The 17,292-nt window shown below is 37.4% G+C and overlaps 1 protein-coding gene across 5 annotated transcripts in view; it reads left to right on the top strand.

Annotated features, from left to right (window-relative positions):
• Positions 1–17,292, top strand: part of TSGA10 (testis specific 10) — a 101,983-nt gene that overhangs the window by 6,812 nt on the left and 77,879 nt on the right. For 3 of the 5 annotated variants that reach the window (XM_061211039.1, XM_061211037.1, XM_061211035.1), the window contains exons 2-3: positions 4,914–5,042; positions 14,574–14,789. Coding sequence is in view for 4 of the 5 variants with exons in the window: in XM_061211037.1 (XP_061067020.1) it covers positions 4,914–5,042; positions 14,574–14,789 (345 nt within the window). In the remaining variant the exon portion in view is untranslated. The remainder of the gene's footprint in view (positions 1–4,913; positions 5,043–14,573; positions 14,790–17,292) is intronic. The other 2 variants (XM_061211036.1, XM_061211038.1) reach the window with 2 other exon arrangements.

Here is a 17,292-nt window from a genome sequence, read left to right as displayed (position 1 = left end):
TAAATAGACATTTCTCCAAAGAAGAAATACAGATTGCCAACAAACACATGAAAAGATGCTCAACATCACTAATCATTAGAGAAATGCAAATCAAAACTACAATGATGTATCACCTCACACTGGTCAGAATGGCCATCATCAAAAAATCTACAAACAATAAATGCTGGAGAGGGTGTGGAGAAAAGGGAACCACCGTCTTGCACTGTTGGTGGGAATGTAAATTGATACAGCCACTGTGGAGAACAGTATGGAGGTTCCTTAAAAAACTAAAAAGAGAACTACCATATGACCCAGCAATCCCACTACTGGGCACATACCCTGAGAAAGCCATAATTCAAAAAGAGTCATGTACCACAACATTCATTACAGTACTTCTTGCAATAGCCAGGACATGGAAGCAACCCAAGTGTCCATCGACAGATGAATGGATAAAGAAGATGTGGCACATATATACAATGGAATATTACTCAGCCATAAAAAGAAACGAAATTGAGTTATTTGTAGTAAGGTGGATGGACCTAGAGACTGTCATACAGAGTGAAGTAAGTCAGAAAGAGAAAAACAGATACCATATGCTAACACATATATATGGAATCTAAAAAAAATAAAATGAAATGGTTCTGATGAACCTAGGGGCAGGACAGGAATAAAGACACAGACGTTAGAGAATGGACTTGAGGACATGGGGAGGGGGAAGGGTAGGCTGGGATGAAATGAGAGAGTAACACTGACATATATACACTACCAAATGTAAAATTAGGTAGCTGATGGGAAGCAGCTGCATAGCACAGGGAGATCAGCTCGGTGTTTTGCGACCACCTAGAGGGGTGGGATAAGGAGGGTGGGAGGGAGACGCAAGAGGGAGGGGATATAAGGATATACGTATGCATATAGCTGATTCACTTTGTTATACAGCAGAAACTAACACAACACTGTAAAGCAATTATACTCCAATAAAGATGTTAAAGGAAAAAAGAAAAAAAAATGTGAGCTACCTTTGTAGGCTAGAGATTAAAGCAAAAAAAAAAGTTTGACTTTTATTCTGATTGCAATGGGAAGCCATTGGAGTGTTTTGAGCAGGATCTCATTATTTTAAAATGATTGTTTTGATTTCAGTTTGGAAAACAGGTTGCAGGGAGCAACAATAGAATCAAAAAGGCCAGTTAGGAGACAACTGCAGTAATCCATGTGGGAGATGATGGTGACTTGAACCAAGTAGGTGATAATAAAAGTGTACAGAAGTAGATGGATTGGGGATATATTTTGGAGGTAGATCCAAAGGGCTTGTTGATGGATTTGATGAGGTTCAGGGAAAGAGGAAACAAAGACAACGCCTTCGTTTTTGACCTTGATCACTGCACAAATGACAGTGCCATTTGACATGGAAAGACTGGGAAGGAACATGGTGGAGGCAGGGTTGAGAGCAGAAGCGCAGGTGGGGAAATTGAGGTCTGTTTTAACATGTTGAAGTTGTGATGGCTATGGACATCCAATAAACAGTATAATGTGTTAAGTGCTCCAGTAGGGATATGTTCATAGTTTGGAGGGAACATGGAAAATATATGCTAAGTCTTTGGGGGGGAAGTAGAAGTCAGAAATACTTTTTTGTAGTCCTGTATTCCCTTAGCATACATGTATGTGGCACTAATCATACTGTACTGTAATTTCTGATTTGTTTTGGACTTCCCTAGATTCATTGAGGCTTGAAATTGTAAGTTTTCTGTTTTTGTTTTATTTTTATTTTATTTTATTTTATTTATTTTATTTTGGCTGCATCAGGTCTTTGTTGCTGCGCGCAGGCTTTTCTCTGGTTGCGGCGAGTGGGGGCTACTCTTCATTGCGGTGCGCAGGCTTCTTGTTGTGGTGGCTTCTCTTGTTGGGAACACGGGCTCTAAGTGCGCGGGCTTCAGTAGTTGTGGCACACGGGCTCAGTAGTTGTGGCTCGCGGGCTCTAGAGCGCAGGCTCAGTAGTTGTGGCGCACGGGCTTAGTTGCTCCGCAGCATGTGGGATCTTCCTGGACCAGGGCTCGAACCCATGTCTCCTGCATTGGCAGGTGAATTCTTAACCACTGCGCCACCAGGGAAGCCCCTTGAAATTATAAGTTTTTATTTGTTTTCCATCTTTCTAGCTCCCAAATCTAATATTGGTTCATCCTTATCCTAGCTGTTTATAAATTTGTTTGGTAAGTGAATAAATGTTACAATCTGGTAGTATGAACTGAAACAGTGATAGTAGCGATGGAAGAAATGTGTTTGAGAGAGATTTTAGTGAAAAGATCAGTAGGACATGACAGCCAATTAAATAAGTTGAGTCAGTGAGAGGAATTAGTAATAATAGTAATTGTAAATAATAATAATATATATAGCAGTTATTATTTATTGCCAGGCACTGTTCTAAGTGCTTTACATATAATAACTCATTTAATCCTCGCAACAACTCTATGAGGCAAGTACTGTTATCATCCCTATTTTAGAGATGAGGAAGCCATGGCCAGAGAAGTAACTTGGCTGTGGTCATGCAGCTAAGAAGGGGCAGAACAGGCATTATGAACCGAAGCAGTAGAGGCTAGAGAACATGCTCTTAACCACTATGCTGTGTTGCTTCCCCATTGAGAATGATTGTGATTCTAGCTTGGGTCTTTATGATGACAATTTGCTGCTTACAAAGTACTTTACTTGCGTTCTCTGAGATCTGTACAGGAACACAAGTTCCATTCAAAGTTCCATCTAGAGATCACTGGAAGGTGGAAGATATTCAGGGGCCTGAGGTGGAGAACCTGGCATGCCAGGCATGGGCATTTCAGATACACTGATTTCTCTCCCTTTTTACTGCCTCCAAAGCTAGTGCAGCTCTAATATGATGGCTCACAATTGTCAGGTAGACTCTTGGTCTCTTTATACTTTTAATTTCTAGACTAGACTGATAGTAAACTTGACTGTTCATTTTACCAAAAAGAAGAGGGAAGGTTCCATTTTATCTGCTGCAGTACATTGCTTCATTATCAACCTCTACAAATTTGTATTGACACCTTCCTGTTATCCAAAGAACTCTGTGCAGATTTGTGGGAATACAGAGAGCTCTAGGATATTATTTGTTAAGATTCTAGTAACTGTGTGAGGAAGACATATCCAGAAAAAGTAAATAGCTACATAAATTGTTCTATTACCAAGATATTTGGATGTCTCAATGAAGAGGTGATCACTATTCGATGGAGAAGAGAGAGAAAACCTCCTAGAGAATATGGAATTCAAGCTGAGCCTTAGAAGTGTCTTTACTTCAGTGGAGAAAAGAGTGAGGGCAAAGCTCATGAACAAAAGAGAATATGTTTCTGAATGTATGTATAAAGAAGGTATAGAATAGTTTGCCTTTAATAGAGGGGTTCTTGGAGGTGTCAAGTAGGAGATAAATTTGAAGAAGTAGGAAGGGACCAAATTATGAAGAACTCTGTATGCTAGGCATGTTTAGATTTTAGGTCCTTGCTATTCAAGGTGTAGTCTGTGTGCTAGCCAAATAGGGATCGCTGAGCAGCTTTTTAGAAATGCAGTATTTCAGACCTACTGTGAGTAATAATCTCATTTTAACAAGATTCCCAAATGATTCGTATGTTTACTAAAATTTGAAAAGTACTGCTATAGTGAGGAGTCATTTGATTCAGTTATACTTAGTCACATGTTTATAACTAGGAACACATTTTTCAACAGAAACTATGTAAGAAATGGTAGTTAGGATTTCAGCCTAACCCATAAAGGCCTAAAATGATTCATAGTTAGAAATGCTTTGTGAGATCTAATGCTGAAGTTCCAGGAGAGGCAGGAACTGCTGAACTGGAGAACAGAAAAAGCAGATTTGTGTCTTGTTTAGGGAAAGGGAAAAAGGGAAATAAACCTGTCAGACTGCTAAGGGCTGGGTTTTACAGGGCATTAACACAAGGTCAGTGACTGGGGAATCCTGAGCCTGTAATTTCCCAAGCACTAGATTTTGGAGCATAGCATCTGTGTTGCTTTGCTTGTAGTAAATTCTCCCTTAACATAATGGCAGCCTTGATTCAGAGAAAGAACAAATTATTTCCTTAAATTATACAGTTTCTAAGATACATAGTCAAGTAAAAAAAGCACAGTGCAGAGTAGTATGTATAGTATGCTAAAGTGAGAAATCTTTTAACATTGTTATTTTGCACGTGTGCAAATATGTATGTAGAAAAATTCTGAGAAATGGAATTATTTGTACAGAAGCTATGTGCATTTGTAATGTTGCTAGATTTTACCCAGTTCTCCATAAATACTGTGTCAATTTACACTGCCACAGAATGCTAATTTATATATCCAACTTTATGATTTTGCCAATGTGATGGTTAAAAAATGGTATCCCAGTGTTGTTTTAATTTGTATTCCTCTAAATGGTGAGATTGAATATCTTTAAATCTATTTAAAAGTCATTTCTGTGAAATATCCATATTCTTGGCCAATTTTTATATTAGGGTATTTCTTTTCCTTTTTTTAATTATAGGAATTATTTACATATTAGGGAAATTAGCCCTTTGTGATATGGGTAGCAAACCTTTTTGTTAATATACAAAAATAACAATAAACAGGTAGCTAGTGAACATCATAGCCCTGGAAGTAGACCACTTAATTTGCAGCTGACCCATATTCCCTTAGATAGGGTGGAGTATGTCTTTTTTGAAAAGCATGTTCAATACTATAGTTTCATATTTGGAAAACACACAGAAGAAGTTTTATAATATAAAGTTTTAAGAAAGTAAATGTTGATGAAGTCCTTTTAGCTGGTGGAACAGGTTAAAAACAATTTTTTAATTGAATGTTGTTAATTTTCAAAATTATGATTGTTGTGGGAAATCACAAGGCTGTTTTAAACCTGACTGTCTCTATATTATTCCTATTCCTTCCACTAGGTTACCACCAAAGAACATGATTTTGGTCTAGGGGCTCCAGTTTCTGAAGCTGAAAAATACCAGAATATTCTCCAGCTAGAACAAGAAGTGAGAAATCAAGACAAATTCATTTCTTCACTGAAGTTACAGGTTACATTTAATTTCTCTGCATATTTTCCTAAATTAATTTGGGATGGGGCCTATATTAAAATAAGATAGAGAATAAATACCAATTCAGTGCTCATTTAAATTGTATGGGTCTAAAATCATTCTATTTTTATCTTAACCATTTTGAAACACATAGATTCAGAGATAGTGAGTGCAAACTATATGCCAGGTGTTGTATCAGATGCTTTCAAGTACATAATCTTACTTAATCATCCCAACTGTGTGAAATTGTGTTGTTATTTCCATTTTACCGATGTGGAAGCCAAAGTTCCAAGAGGCTAAAGAATTATATTTTACTAATGAGTGACAGAGCTAGGATTTCTCTGAACACCCAAGTTAGCTAGAATTTGAATCCAGTTCTCTGAACTCCCAAGTTTATTATTGTTTCTGTTCTCCTGGTGTCTGACTTGTGGTATAGCTATAAATAAAGGCTATTAAAAGAAACTTCCTCTTCTGGGAAAATGGAGTAGACTTACTTTTCCTTACTCTTCCCACTAAGTACAGCTAAAAACCCTGACTATTATGTATAAAACAAGCATAAGAACACTCTGTCTGAAAGGTGGGAAGAAGGAAGACTGGCTAGAGATCTCAGCACACAATGAATGTTAGGACATGTTAGGGAGTTCCTGGTTTTTCTTTTTGTTCCATGTATCCCAGGCAGAGTACTGGAAAAACTGGCAACCAGAAGTAGTGGGTGCAGATTTATAAAGGTCTCAGAAAAGCCATCCCTTTCTAGCTGAAGGACTAGGAAATGGGCAATCTAGCAAGGCAGATTACTCTTAGACAAGAACTGCCCACTTTAAGCAGACACCAAGGAAAAAAACTAGCTCCATTCCTGCCAGCAAAGGCTAAGAGCCCAGACGTCCACCCTTCTCATGCTATAACAAGGAACCCCATCCTTGCCTCATCCCCCCACCCTGCCCCACAAGGCCCCCATCCCGCCAGGGTGGTATCAAAGAAGAAGGCTGAGTGGGGAACCAAGACTTTTGTGTCATTCAGGAAGTAAGGAAGTCCCCAACCCCATATTGTCAGTGGAGACCACATGGGGAGCCAAGAAGTCCACCGCCACCTGGTAGAAAGAGGTGCCCCATTTCCTCTTTGCTGGGATGATATCAGAAGAGACTTAATGCAGAGTCAGAACCTTTACCACCCTCCAACAGTAACAAGTCCACCCACCCACAGTGGCAGTGGAGGATACGTGGGAGCGGTAATAAGGAGCCTTCATTTTTCCAGCTCTGGTGGTATCAGCAGAGGCCTGGTGGGGAGCCTGAATTCCCATCCCTGCCTAGCAGTAACAAGGAGCCCCACCCTTCCCAGGTGTCAAAGGAAGCCTAGTGGAGAAATTGGACTTTTACTCCCATCCAACAGTAACAAGGCAGTGTGCCCCTTTTCTTGCTGGAGCGGTGTCACAGGAAGCCTACTGAAAGGTAAGAGTCGGTGTCTCAGACTATGAGGTCTCAATAAAAAGAAAAACAAACAAACACTCCTCATCCCCAAAATCAGGAAGATCTCAACCTCTATGAGAAAAGACAATCAAGAGATGCCAGCACAGAGATGAATCAGATATGACGATTATCTGACAAGGATTTTAAATTAGCCATCATATAAATGCTTCAACAAGTAATTTTGAGCATGCTTGAAACAAACAGAAAATCTTATCAAAGAAATAAAAGATATAAAGTACAGCCAAGTGGAATTTTGGTAGCAAACAAGCTGTTCGAAATAAAAGATAAAGTAGAGACAAGTGGAATTTTGGTAGCAAACAAGCTGTTCTTCAGTAGGTGAATAGATAAACAAACTGTGGTACATAATAGAATATTATTCACTGATAAAAAGACATGAGCTATCAAGCCATAAAAAGACATGAAGGAACCTTGAAAGGATATTGTGAGGTGAAAAAAGCCAATCTGAAAAGGTTACATACTCTGTGATTCCAACTATATGACCTTCTGGGAAAGACAAAACATAGAGACATTAGAAGATCACTGGTTGCCAGGGATTTGGAGGGAGGAAGGGGTGAATGGAGCACAGGGGATTTTTAGGGCAGTGAAACTATCCTGTATACAGTAATGATGGATACATGTCACTGTACATTTGTAAAAACCCGCAGAATCAACAACCCAAAGAGTGAACCCTAATTAAACTCTGGATTTTAGTTAATAATAATGTATAATGTTGGTTCATCAATTGTAACCAATGTACCACACGAAAACAAGATGTAAATAAGGGGAAACGGGGGTGAGTTGGAGGGGGGAGAAGGGGTAAGTGGGAACTCTCTGTACTTACTAGTCAATTTTTCTGTAAACCTAAAACTGCTCTAAAAAAAAGTAAGGTCTATTAAAAAAAATACATGGGAGAAAATACTTCCAAATTATGTATCTGATAAGGGATTAATATCCAGAATATATAAAGAGCTCCTATAACTCAACAACAAAAAAACCCAAAACAACGCAATTCAAAAATGGGCAAAAGACTTGAATAGATGTTTCTCCAGAGAAGATATACAGATGGCCAATAAACACGAAAAGATGCTCAACATCACCATTCATTAAGGAAATGCAAATCAAAACCACAATGAGATATCACTTCACACCAATTAGGACCACTATTATCAAAAAGCAGAAAATAACAAGTGTCGGTGAGGATGTGGAGAATCTGGAGCTCTTGTGCATTGCTAATGTAAAATGGTTTAAGCATAGTACAAAAAAAGTTTGGCAATTCCTCAAAAAGTTAAGTATAGAATTACCATGTGATCCAGCTATTCCACTCCTAGGAATATCCCCCAAAGATTAAAAGCAGGGACTCAAACAGATACTTGTACACCAGTGTTCATAACAGCATTATTTATGATAGCCAAGAGGTGGAAACAACTCAGATTCCATTGACAGATGAATGGATAAACAAAATGGGGTGTGTACAAACAATGGAACATTATTCAACCTTAATTCTGAAAGGAGACTACAAGATGGAAGAGCCCTGAAAACAGTGTGCTAATTGAAATAAGCCAGGCACAGAAGGACAAATATTGTATGATTCCACTTATATGAGGTAGGCAAATTCATAGATAATTATTTAATGGGTACAGAGTTTCAGTTTGTGATGATGAAAAAGTTCTGGAAATGGATATGGGATGGTTGCACAATGTTGTGAATGTACTTAATGCCATTGAATTTTACATTTAAAAATGGTTAGAGTGGTAAATTTTATGATGTTCTATTTTACCACAATAAAAAAGTTTAAAAAAATACAGTAACTGAAATTAAAAACTCAGTGTTCTCAAACAAAAACATGGAGAGGAGGAGAAAAGAATGAATCAGTGAACATGAAGATAGAAATAAAGAAATTACCTAATCTGAACAATAGAGAGAAAATAGATTGAAAAACTGTGAACAGAGGCTCAGGGACAGGTGGGCGTATAACAAAAGATCTACATTTGGATCGTTGGAGTCCCAGAAAGAGAGGTAAGAGAAGGTGGGGCTGAAAAAATATTCAAAGAAATAATGGCTAAATAGTCCCCAGATTTGGCAAAAGACATATACAAATGAAAGAAGGTGAGTGAAAACCTACCAGGAGTCTCCCAAAGAAATCTACACTGAGACACTTCATATTCAAACTGAAAACTAAAGACAAAAAAAAAATCCTGAAAGAAACGAGAGAAACAATTCATTATTTATAGGGGTGCACCAATTCAAATGACAGCAGGTCTGAAAACGTGGAGGTCAGAAGGAAGTGGCACAACATTTTTCAAGTGTTGGAAGAAAAGAACTGTCAACCCAGTGCATATTCTGTATTTAGAAAAGTATGAAGGGAAAATTAAGATATTCTCAGATGAAGAAAACTGAGAATTTGTTGCCAGCAAAGCTACCCTAAAAGAATATCTAAAGGAATTTCTCTAACAAGGAAGGAAGTGATAAAAGGAGTAGTCTTGGAAGAATAGGAAGGAAGAACAACATATAGAGCAAAAATATGGGTAAACGTGATTGAATTTCCTTTTCTACTTTTCTAAATTATGTTTGTCGAATGTAGTTCTCAGTGCATGTAGAGGAAATATTTAAGAATTATTTTATTAATAAAGGAGGGTAGAGGGACGTAAAGGGAGGTAAGGTCTCTGCATTTCACTTGAACTGGTAAAATGTAGGCTGTGATAACTTATGAACATATAATGAAACACCTAGAGCAACCACTAAAAATCTGTACAAAGAGATATACTCAAAATTGCTATGGATACCTCAAACTGGAATTCTAAAAAATGTTCAAGTAACCCAGAGGAAAGTGGGTAAAACAAAACAGAAAGAAAAATTAAAAAAAAAAAACAGAGAAAACAACAGAAAAGTCAGACGTGAATCTTAACATAAAAGTAAATACATTAAATATATGTAATATAAATACACCAATTAGAAGATAGAAGTTGGCAGAGTGGATTAAAAAAAACATGACCTAGCTTTATGCTGTCTATAAGAAATTCACTTCAAATATAATGATATAGCTAGGTTGAAAGGCATTCAGACCCAAATGAAGAAATAAAACTATCCCATTTATAGATGACATGATCTTCCTGGAAAATCTCATAAAGTCTACAGTGTAAAAACTAGAACTAATACATGAGTTCAAAAGGTCAGAATACAACACAAACATACTGTATTTTTTTTTTAATGTATTTAATTTATTTATTTATTTTTTGGCTGAGTTGGGTCTTTGTTGCTGTGCACGGGCTTTCTCTAGTTGTGGTGAGCAGGGGCTATTCTTCGTTGCGGTGCATGGGCTTCTCATTGCACTGGCTTCTCTTGTTGCAGAGCACGGGCTCTAGGTGCCTGGGCTTCAGGAGTTGTGGCTCGGGGGCTCTGCAGTGCAGGCTCAGTAGTTGTGGCACACGGGCTTAGTTGCTCCGCGGCATGTGGGATCTTCCCGGATCAGGGCTCAAACCTGTGTCCCCTGCATTGGCAGCGGATTCTTAACCACTGCACCACCAGGGAAGCCCTGTATTTTTGTATATTATCAATTAACCTGTGGAAATCTAAATTAAAAATTACATACCATTTACAATCACTTAAATAGAAAATGGAATCCTTAGATGTAAATCTAACAAAATAAGTATGAACTCACATTCTGAAAACTACAAAATGCTAATAAGAGAAATCTAAGAAGATCTAGACAAATATTCAGGGATTGGAAGCCTCAACATAGTAAGATATCAATTCTCTCCAAATCTATATCCAAGTTTAATGCAATTCCCATCAAAATCCCAGCAAAGAACAATTTTGAAAAAGACCAAAGTGGAAAGAGTCATTCTCCTTGATTTAAAAACTTAATATATAGCTACAGTAATCACGACTGTATGGTATTGCTAGAGGGACAGACATAGATCAGTGATACAGAATAGAGAATCCAGAAATAGCCTTACACGAATACAGCCAAATGATTTTTGACAGAGGTGCAAATGCAATCTGATGAAGAAAGGTAGTCTTTTCAACAAAATGTGCTGGAGCAATTGGATATCTTTTAGGAACAAAAATGAGCCTAGACCTAAACCTCACACCTTATACAAAAATTAACTCAGAATAGATCATAGATTTAAATGTAAAACATAAAACTATGAAACTTTTAAAAGGTAACATAGGAACAAATCTTCAGGACCTTGGGCTTGGTGAAGAGTTCTTAGACATGACAGCAAAAGTGTGATTCATAAAAGAAAAAATTGATAATTTGGATTTCATCAAGATTTAAGTCTTTTGCTTTGTGAAAGACCCTGTTAATAGGATGAAAAGATAAGCTACAATCCCTGTTTCTGTCAAAGGAATCGTATCTAGAACATGTGGAGAACTCTCACAACTCAACAGTAAAAAGCAAACAATCCAATTAGAAAATGAACAAAGGATATAAAGACATATTTCACAGAAGGATGTATTGTTGACAAATAAAAAGATGATCATCTTTTCTAAACATCAGGGAAATACAAATTAAGACCATGATGAGATAACAATGCACACCATTAAGAACAGTTAAAATAAAAAATAGTCATGATACCAAATGCTGGCAAGGATGAGGAGAAACTGGATCACTCATACATTCCTGGTGGGAATGGGGAATGGTACAGCTACTCTGGAAAATAATTTAGTTCTTAAAAAGCTAAACATACATTTACCATACAACCCAGCAATTGCACTCTTGGGAATTTATTCCAGAGAAATGAAAACTATGTCCACTCAAAAACCTGTATACAGTTATACAGTTGTTCGTAGCAGCTTTATTTGTTATAGCCCCAAACTGGAAACATCTAAAACTTCCCTTAATTGGTGAATTATTAAACAAACCATGGTAATCCATACCATGAAATATTATTCAGCAATAAGAAGGAATGAACTGTTGATCCACATAACAACTTAAGATGTCAGGGGCACTGTGCTGAGTGAAAAAGCCACTGTCAAAAGATAACATACTGTGATCTCTATCACATGATTCTATTTATGTAACATTCTCAAAATGACAAAATTATTATCGAGATCAGTGGTTGCTAAGAGTTAAGGGTGGGGAGGGAAGGCTGTGACTATACAGGAGTAACGGGAGGGTGATCTTTGTGGTGATGGAATAGTTCTGTGTCTTATTGAGGTGGTAGTTACAGCAATTTACGTGTGATAAAATGGTATAGAACAATAGGCACACGTTGTACCAATGTCAAATCTCTGGGTTTGATATTTTACTGTAATTATTTAAGATGTAACTGTTTGGGGAAACCGGGTTAAAGGCACATGAACCTCTGTACTACGTTTGCAACTTCCTGTGAACCTTTAGTTATTTCAAAATAAAAAGTTTTTTTTTAATAAAAGCTACTTTTTGAGTACCTATTATCTGCCAAAAATTTTACTTGAACTTTTATATCTCTCTAACTACACCCTGAAAATTGTAGGTGTTCTCTCCATTTAACAGATGAAACTCAAGAAGCTTCCATTTATTTTTTTCTGAAGTCAGATGCATCTCTTAGGATCAAGAAAATATGGTAAATTGTCAGAGGTTAAGTGACTGGTGAGGAACTGCAGCAGGATTTAAACCTGTCTGCCTCAGTCCAAAGCCCACATCCTTTGTAACCTCCTCTTCTAAAGTACTTGTGTCTTGGAATTAAGTAAAAGTGGGGCTTGATGTCAAGGTGAGGGAAGTGTTCATTTATTTATTTATAATGTATTTGTTTTATTCATTTAATAATTGAGCATCATGTGCTAGATATATAATAAATTATACAGAAATGAGAGGTATGTTGATACAGAAATTAGAGACATGATCCCTTTAAAGTCGCTTAGAACTTAGTGGAAGGGACAGGGAAACAAATGATTATAACACATCTTATAAAATACTAAGATAAAAATATATAAGAAGCTGTATGGGAGCCCAGAGAGGAAAAGCATGTAACCTCTCCTGGGGCAGTGGAAGGTTAGGAAACATTTTTAGCATGTTCTTGTTGCTCAGAGACGTGGCACTGTTGAAGCCATGAACAAAGACAAAAAGATAGATAAATTGAAGTTTGTTTATCCCTATAGTTAAAAAAAAAAATGCTAGTAATGAAAATAGGTAATAAGAGTGCAGGAAAGTAAAGAAACTTAGTGGAAGCATGGGTAAGAAGAGCAAACAGGAAATCATTGCACGGTTTCTGTACTAGTTGCTAGAGGTGAGCTGCAGATTGCTTTAAAATTACTAGAGGCAAAAGCAACAAGGAAATTGTAGTTAAGTAATTCAGGGTCCAAAGAATAAAAACAAACCAGGTGTACAAAAGAAGCACATGTTTTCCTGAAATTGAGACCTGAGCGAAGTTTTCCCTGAGGATTCTTATAGAGAGGGTTCTGTGATATAGTATATAACATTTTCAATAAATTCCCTAACAGAGGTTTTAAAATGAGTTTAGCAAGATTGTTTCTTACAGCATGTCTAGAGCTTAGGTGTATATTGGAGATGGTGGAGAGGGCTTGGACAGGGCAGTAGGCCTGGGACCACAAATGGTATTTGTTCATCTTATTCTCAGTGTAATGAAGCACCATAAGGCTACAGGAATTACTTCAAATTTGCATTTTCAAAGAATTTTTAGCTGTAGTTGGGAGAATGCCAAAAAAGAAGAGAGTAAGAGGTATTGCTGAAATTCAGCCTGGTTGTGATGAAAGGCTCAACTAAGGAAATAAGTGCATTTACAGTTTGCCTTTTTGCTTTTTAAAAAATTCTTCAAGTTTTTTTTGTCTCCTGGTTTTGACAATTTAAACTTTTTTCCTGTAAATCTCACAAGTTAGTGTGCCTTACAAAATACCAAAGTGAGAGTTGGATTAAAATAATGGCTTTTATTGTGCTTCTTGAGTATAATAAATGTCATTGTGGTATAGTTAGTTATATATAATTCATGACCTTTTGTCACTGTGGTATAGTTAGTTATATATAATTCATGACCTTTAGGATATTTCCTTATACAGTGACAAATAATAAAGTTTATATTTTTAAAGAAAACTGTTGATTTTGATGGTTTGGAAAGAGCTCTCTCTAGTTACTTGAAAAGGGCAAGGTTACAGCAAAAATAATGTTGGAACTAAGAATAATGTTACATAAGGGATTTAGCAATTTTAGATGCTCTTTAAAGACCAAGACTGTTTTTTCCTTCTGTCTTTTCATGTCTTGCACACACACTGCCTTGAATATAGTAGGTGCTCGATAAATATTTGTTAAATATACAGTGAGAGACAGATCCTGTGGAAAAGGACTTTGTGCCACCCCTTTATCTCAGATATTTCTCTTACGGCACTTAACATACTGTATATGTATTTTCACAAGTAAACAATACATTCTCTGAGGCAGATAGCTAACCTATCTTTGTATCTTTTGAATTTAACATAGTTCTTGACATATTATCATTATTCAATGGGTCTAACATATTTTTTTTCCTTTAAAGGCATTTGGATACCTTCATGATAGAAAAGGACCTTTTCTTCATCCATTGATGGTTTGATTAGTGGGCTGGGAAAGAAAGCTGTGGTCCTTCACATTAGTCAGCAAATACTTGATTGATTTGGTATTTAGCTTAGTCAAGTAAGTTACCGATATGTTCAAAAGGACTTCTCTAAAGAGTTAACATATTTTGATGACAGTAGTTAGAAACTTAATTCTAAAGAATGCCTAATTGATGATATTAATTATTAAAATTAAATAATTTCAAGACTGGTTTCTTTTCTGCAGATATAAATATTTGGCAATTTTTCTAATAGTTTTGTTAAATATCAACACTAAGTGGGGTTTTTTTGTTATTAAGCTGTAAATTGTTTTGAGAATTATAGCTATAAACCTTTAAATTTTCACTTAGTATATTTTTTTTCAGATAGGTAATACAGTCACATGGTACAAAATTCAGAAAGTAAAAAAAGATATATAGTTAAGTCTCCTTGCCAGGGAAGCAAGCCTCCCTTGCTGAATCCAGTCACCTAGTTTTTCTCCTCAGAGGGAAGCTAAGGAAATAATTTAATGTGATTATTTTCTTTCTACTTATAACAGATTGAAGATCTCAAACAGACAAATCATGGCTTGGAAGAATATGTTAGGAAACTCTTGGATAGTAAGGAGGTGGTAAGCAGTCAAGTAGAGGATTTAACCAGCCACAATGAGCATCTTTGTCAAGAATTGATTAAAATTGACCAACTAGCAGAGCAACTAGAAAAAGAGAAAAAGTTTGTGGTGGATACTGCCGACAAGGAACTTGAAGAAGCAAAGGTATTAGATTTATCACTGATCAGGTTTTTTTTTTTTTTAATTGAGGTATAATTGACAAATAATATTATATTAGTTTCAGGTGTACAACATAATGATTCAATATTTGTATGTATTGTGAAATGATCACCACAACAAGTCTAGGTAACATCCAACTACTGATCAGGATTTTAATTCTACTTTAAACATCACGTAGTTATTAATGTAGTGGAAAAAGTGGCATTCTCATTTACATCATTTGAAAGTTTTTTAGATTTGACATTGTAATTAAATGTCTATTCTAAGGATTAAATTGTTTTGTGTCTCACATCTTATTTCTTTTAAAAATTTTTACTCAAAAATTTTCCTAAGTAATATGTAGTCATAGTAAAAACTCAAAGCAATGGGAATGTTCTGTATATAGAACATTTCTCTTTCTCCCTAATCCTTTTTTCCGCTGCAGAGGTATCTACCAACGAGTATATATATATATATATGTATATGTATATATATATATATATATATATATGTATATGTATATATATATATATATATATGTATATATATATATATATACATATACATATATATATATTTCCATTCTTCTTTTCTGTTTTCACACATACACAATTTATTTCACACTTTAAAAAAAGGTGTTTTTTTTTAACCAAAGGTTTTAAATTTCTATGTAGTCAAATTTGTCAATCTTTACTGAATTCTGAGTTTTGATCTTTTATTTTTTTGAGGTCCCACCCCCTTTTAAAACATTTGAATGAGACTTCCCTGGTGGCGCAGTGGTTAAGAATCTGCCTGCCAGTGCAGGGGACACAGGTTCGATCCCTGGTCCGGGAAGATCCCACATGCCGTGGAGCAACTAATCCCATGCACCACAACTACTGAGCCTGCGCTCTAGAGCCCGTGAGCTACAACTACTGAGCCCGCGTGCCACAACTACTGAAGCCCTCAGGCCTAGAGCCCGTGCTCTGCAACAAGAGAAGCCACCGCAATGAGAAGTCCACGCACCGCAACCAAGAGTAGCCCCTGCTCACCGCAACTAGAGAAAGCCCGTGCGCAGCAACAAAGACCCAATGCAGCCAAAATAAATAAAAATTTAAAAAAATATATTTGAATAGACTTTATTATTTTAGAGCAGTTTTAGGTTCATAACAATGTGAAGCAGAAGGTAACAGAGATTTCCCATATACTCCCTGCCCCCACACATGCCTAGTCTCCCCCATTATCCGCAATCCTCCACCAAAGTGGTACATTTGTTACATTTTATGATAAAGAATTGACATTGGGGCTTCCCTGGTGGCGCAGTGGTTGAGAATCTGCCTGCCAATGCAGGGGACACGGGTTCGAGCCCTGGTCTGGGAAGATTCCACATGCTGCGGAGCAACTAGGCCCGTGAGCCACAACTACTGAGCCTGCGCATCTGGAGCCTGTGCTCCGCAACAAGAGAGGCCACGATAGTGAGAGGCCCACACACCGCGATGAAGAGTGGCCCCCGCTTGCCGCAACTAGAGAAAGCCCTAGCACAGAAACGAAGACCCAACATAGCAATCAATCGATCAATCAATAAAAAAATCTTTAAAAAAAAAAAAAAAAAAGAATTGACATATTGGGACTTCTCCAGTGGCGCAGTGGTTAAGAATCTGCCTGCCAGTGCAGGGGACACAGGTTCGATCCCTGGTCCAGGAAGATCCCACATGCCGTGGAGCAACTAATCCCATGCACCACAACTACTGAGCCTGCGCTCTAGAGCCCGCGAGCCACAACTACTGAAGCCCTCAGGCCTAGAGCCCGTGCTCTGCAACAAGAGAAGCCACCGCAATGAGAAGCCCACGCACCGCAACCAAGAGTAGCCCCTGCTCACCGCAACTATAGAAAGCCCGTGTGCAGCAACAAAGACCTAATGCAGCCAAAATAAATAAAATAAATAAAAATTAAAAAAAATATATTTGAATAGACTTTATTATTTTAGAGCAGTTTTAGGTTCATAACAATGTGAAGCAGAAGGTAACAGAGATTTCCCATATACTCCCTGCCCCCACACATGCCTAGTCTCCCCCATTATCCGCAATCCTCCACCAAAGTGGTACATTTGTTACATTTTATGATAAAGAATTGACACTGGGGCTTCCCTGGTGGCGCAGTGGTTGAGAATCTGCCTGCCAATGCAGGGGACACGGGTTCGAGCCCTGGTCTGGGAAGATTCCACATGCTGCGGAGCAACTAGGCCCGTGAGCCACAACTACTGAGCCTGCGTATCTGAAGCCTGTGCTCCGCAACAAGAGAGGCCGCGATAGTGAGAGGCCCGCGCACCGCGATGAGGAGTGGCCCCCGCTTGCCGCAACTAGAGAAAGCCCTAGCACAGAAACGAAGACCCAACATAGCAATCAATCAATCAATCAATAAAAAAATCTTTAAAAAAAAAAAAAAAAAAGAATTGACATATTGGGACTTCTCCAGTGGTGCAGTGGTTAAGAATCTGCCTGCCAATGCAGGGGACACGGGTTCGAGCCCT

This window comes from Eubalaena glacialis, chromosome 14 (assembly GCF_028564815.1).
Source record: "Eubalaena glacialis isolate mEubGla1 chromosome 14, mEubGla1.1.hap2.+ XY, whole genome shotgun sequence".
NCBI classification, from domain to species: Eukaryota; Metazoa; Chordata; class Mammalia; order Artiodactyla; family Balaenidae; genus Eubalaena; species Eubalaena glacialis.
This window is presented reverse-complemented; position numbering and strand designations above follow the sequence as displayed.